A 3,332-nucleotide genomic window follows, 5' to 3' on the forward strand; every position below is an offset into this window, starting at 1 on the left:
TTTTCAAATTCAGGTTGAACTGACACTAGTAAGTTTAGGTGTAAGGATTTATCTCTCTCTAAAGGTGATAATCATTGAGGCTTAGAAGTAGCAGAGGAATAGCCTATAAGGAAACAAAAATTCCTCCTGGGGGGAAACAAAAATTCCTCCTGGGGGGAGATCTTTGAAGGAGCTAGGTCTTGGAAGAGACTGGAGGGGCTGTAACAAGGGAGTTAGGTAAAGCAAAAGAAGGTTATGCAGTTATATTTAACCACGGAGTTCAGACTTGATTACCCACTTTTATCCATAAAGGTTAACATTTCTAAACCATGGGAAATGGGAATGATTAGTGTCTTGAGAAAATCAAGAAGACTCATTACTGGGATGATTTTGTTAGGAAATTAATAATAGATAGCCATAGGCATTTAACCAGCAGATGCAATGGCCCAGGCAAAATAACACTGAATTTAAATGGGTCAAGTCATATTCTCTAGAAATAGCGTTCCCTGCCAAAAAGAAAGAGAATGACAGCGACAAAAAAGCAATGGTAGAGATAATCTGAGTTGAGAGATTAAACTTTAGATTACTTAGGAAAGAGTTCTTGGGAAAGGCTACTAGTGATAGTGGGGCAGTATTTCCCTGCCCCATTTATACTGCATGCCAGTAACTGAATCCCTGACCACAAACCTCAGCATCAGAGAATAGGAGAAAACAGGATAAAAGGCTGTTGAATTGCAACTATTCTGACACAAAAACAGAAAAGAGCACAGATTTATATTGTAAATAATAGTTTTGGTCAAACCAACTGTTAATAGTATTGGAATCTCCATACTGGTTTGAAGTGGTTGAAAGTGTAGGTCAATGCCAGAGGGTGGTCAGAGAATCAGTCAATTTCAGTAAGAAAGAATCAAGGGCAAGGTAACTGGGATAGAAAGGGAAATGTTTGGAGATCCAAAACTATTAGTAGTCTAAAATCTGGTAAGAGGTTATAAAAAACAAAACATGGAAAGTATGGCTGTTACTAGTGTTGATGACTTAATATTTGATATCATGGAAGTAAATTAGTGCTACTTTGAAATTGTCAAAATGATCATATCATTAAACGAGAACATGTTAGTTATTCTATTGAGAGATTATTGAGAACATTAGTAAACTTTGTTTTGCTTTCTAGGTTTTTAAAGATTAATCAGGATTAGTTATCGGCACAAAAGAAAAATTCCTTCGCTTATTTAGGTATAACTTCCTAATCATGTCCATAAGCCTCTTATTATGGTAATTGTATGGTAAAATATAAACTATTTTTATCTAAATTCATGTATTTTAAAAAGGTGATGTAAATAAATCTAATCTTAATGTAGGCTTCTCAAAGTTCAAAATGTTTGCCTTTAATATTTTTCAAAAAGTGCTCTTACTTATAAAATATATTCACTGATTATATTCAGTTTGAAATTATGTTTTTAAATCATGTTTAGCACAGTGATAATATATTTAACTTCTGTAAGGTCATAGTCGCATTATTTTGGACTTTAAACTATGTGTATGGAGAAAAAAAATCCTGAGTTATTCAAATTCTTTCTAGAGAACAGGAGCATGCAAACTCCAAAACTGTCAAATCTTATATACCAAGAACACCTCCTATTTAAATTAAGGTGTTTGAAGTGAAGGAGGAAATTCCATTTTATCTTGCAAACCTAAGGCCCCCAGATGAATACTGTGCAAACAATATGCATTCATTTTTTATGATGACAAGGAAATAATCAGCGACTTAGTGTTGCTTTCAAATTTCTGTTTGGAGAGTAAATATTTTCTTCCAAAGATGGCTTTCAGTTACACACTTTTAAGAAGAGATATTAGGGGGATATCTTAGCCAAGTGTGGGTGAATTGCTTAACCCATGAATTGATTACCGACTATTAAGCAGCTTTTATTTCGAATGCATATGATCACTTTAACCACAAGCTCCATTTTCTGTGTCTCCTATCAGCAGTTGCAGCCTCCAGCGATCAAAGCCAGATTCCTATAATTGCTGTGTCTGTGACGGTGGGAGTCATTTTGCTGGCAGTGGTTATCGGCTTCCTCCTCAGTGGAAGGTAAGACAGGAAGCTGTGATTCTGAACTCTTGCAGCTGATCTCTTCCCTACCTTGATCTGACCATTTGGCGGTTAAGCACATCCCAAAACAAATCAGGCAAGCAATATGTCAGTGGATAACCTCAATACATGATGTATTTCTTAAACCTTACCTTGTTTGTGTTCCTGCCAATTTTTAAACACAAAACTCTTTTTATATATGCCTTCTTCCTAAGAGTACTATAACATGTTATTGTTTATTCTGTTATTAATATAACATACCTCTTCTTCTGATATAGTTTCTTTTAATGTGGATTTTTTTCCCTCTCAAAAGTATATATGGTTGTCTGCTTTAAGTTTAATTGCTGCTTGGGAAGGGCTATGTCTGTGCCTAGTAATTTTTGAGGGATAGGACTGATAATTCTAGTTAGCCAGCTTTCTATATTAACAGGGTGATGGGTACAAAGCAGGCATTCTGGCAAACAAGCTTCTTTGGAAATAACAAAAACCTTTTCAATGACAGCTTTTATTTTCAGCTTCTAAAGGATTTCAACCTGAATGCTTCAATCATGGTGTATACTGTTGTAAAGCGAATTTTATTGAATGTTATATTAAGACATACATGAATATATGCATTGCATATCTACATTTTTTTTCATTTTAAACAAAAATAAAAGAGGTAGAGCCCCACAAAGAGCTTCTGTAGAAGGTATTTTCAGACATTAAACTGAGCATAATCAACATTCCTAAAAATAAAAGAAATGAAACATGAGCAAGCCCTATTCCTACGACAAACATATTTTCCTATTTTCCTATTATTTTTGTCTAGACCATTGTTGGAAGGAATATTTAGAAATGAGACCTGTCTCTTTGAAAATTTATTTTGGTGTTAGACCATTATAGAAAACTTTAAAGTGTTCATGCAAATATTTAAACCTGACAAAATGTGAGAGTGTACTGTAAAGTTCCAAAAGCAAAAAAAGCCACAAAAATCAATATTTATATTGATTTTGTTATTGTTCTACTCATTTACTGTTGACTTTTCAGTACCTATTCAACTCATAAATATACAGAATTAGGCACTTTTCAATATAATGCACATTGTGTTCTGAGAAGATTGATGACTATATCCTTAATTTACACCAGTAACAGTTTATTTTCATAGAATATTGCTAATTCCTTCGAACATCTTTCTCTTTGTATTTGAAAATTCCATTTCTTCTAGTTCTTATTCATTTAAAAGTGGTTAAAATTTTCTTCAGAATACACGTAGTATTTTATTGCT

The 3,332-nt window shown here is 33.6% G+C and overlaps 1 protein-coding gene across 1 annotated transcript in view; it reads left to right on the top strand.

Annotated features, from left to right (window-relative positions):
- The window catches only part of LOC105823291 (ephrin type-A receptor 5-like), a gene marked incomplete at its 5' end in the record, with an annotated part of 143,922 nt that overhangs the window by 14,914 nt on the left and 125,676 nt on the right, over nucleotides 1–3,332 (top strand). The window contains one exon of the mRNA XM_012660436.1: nucleotides 1,966–2,068. Within this exon, the coding sequence (XP_012515890.1) occupies nucleotides 1,966–2,068 (103 nt within the window). The remainder of the gene's footprint in view (nucleotides 1–1,965; nucleotides 2,069–3,332) is intronic.

The sequence above is a fragment of the Propithecus coquereli genome, unplaced genomic scaffold (assembly GCF_000956105.1).
Source record: "Propithecus coquereli isolate 6110/MARCELLA unplaced genomic scaffold, Pcoq_1.0 Scaffold666, whole genome shotgun sequence".
NCBI classification, from domain to species: Eukaryota; Metazoa; Chordata; class Mammalia; order Primates; family Indriidae; genus Propithecus; species Propithecus coquereli.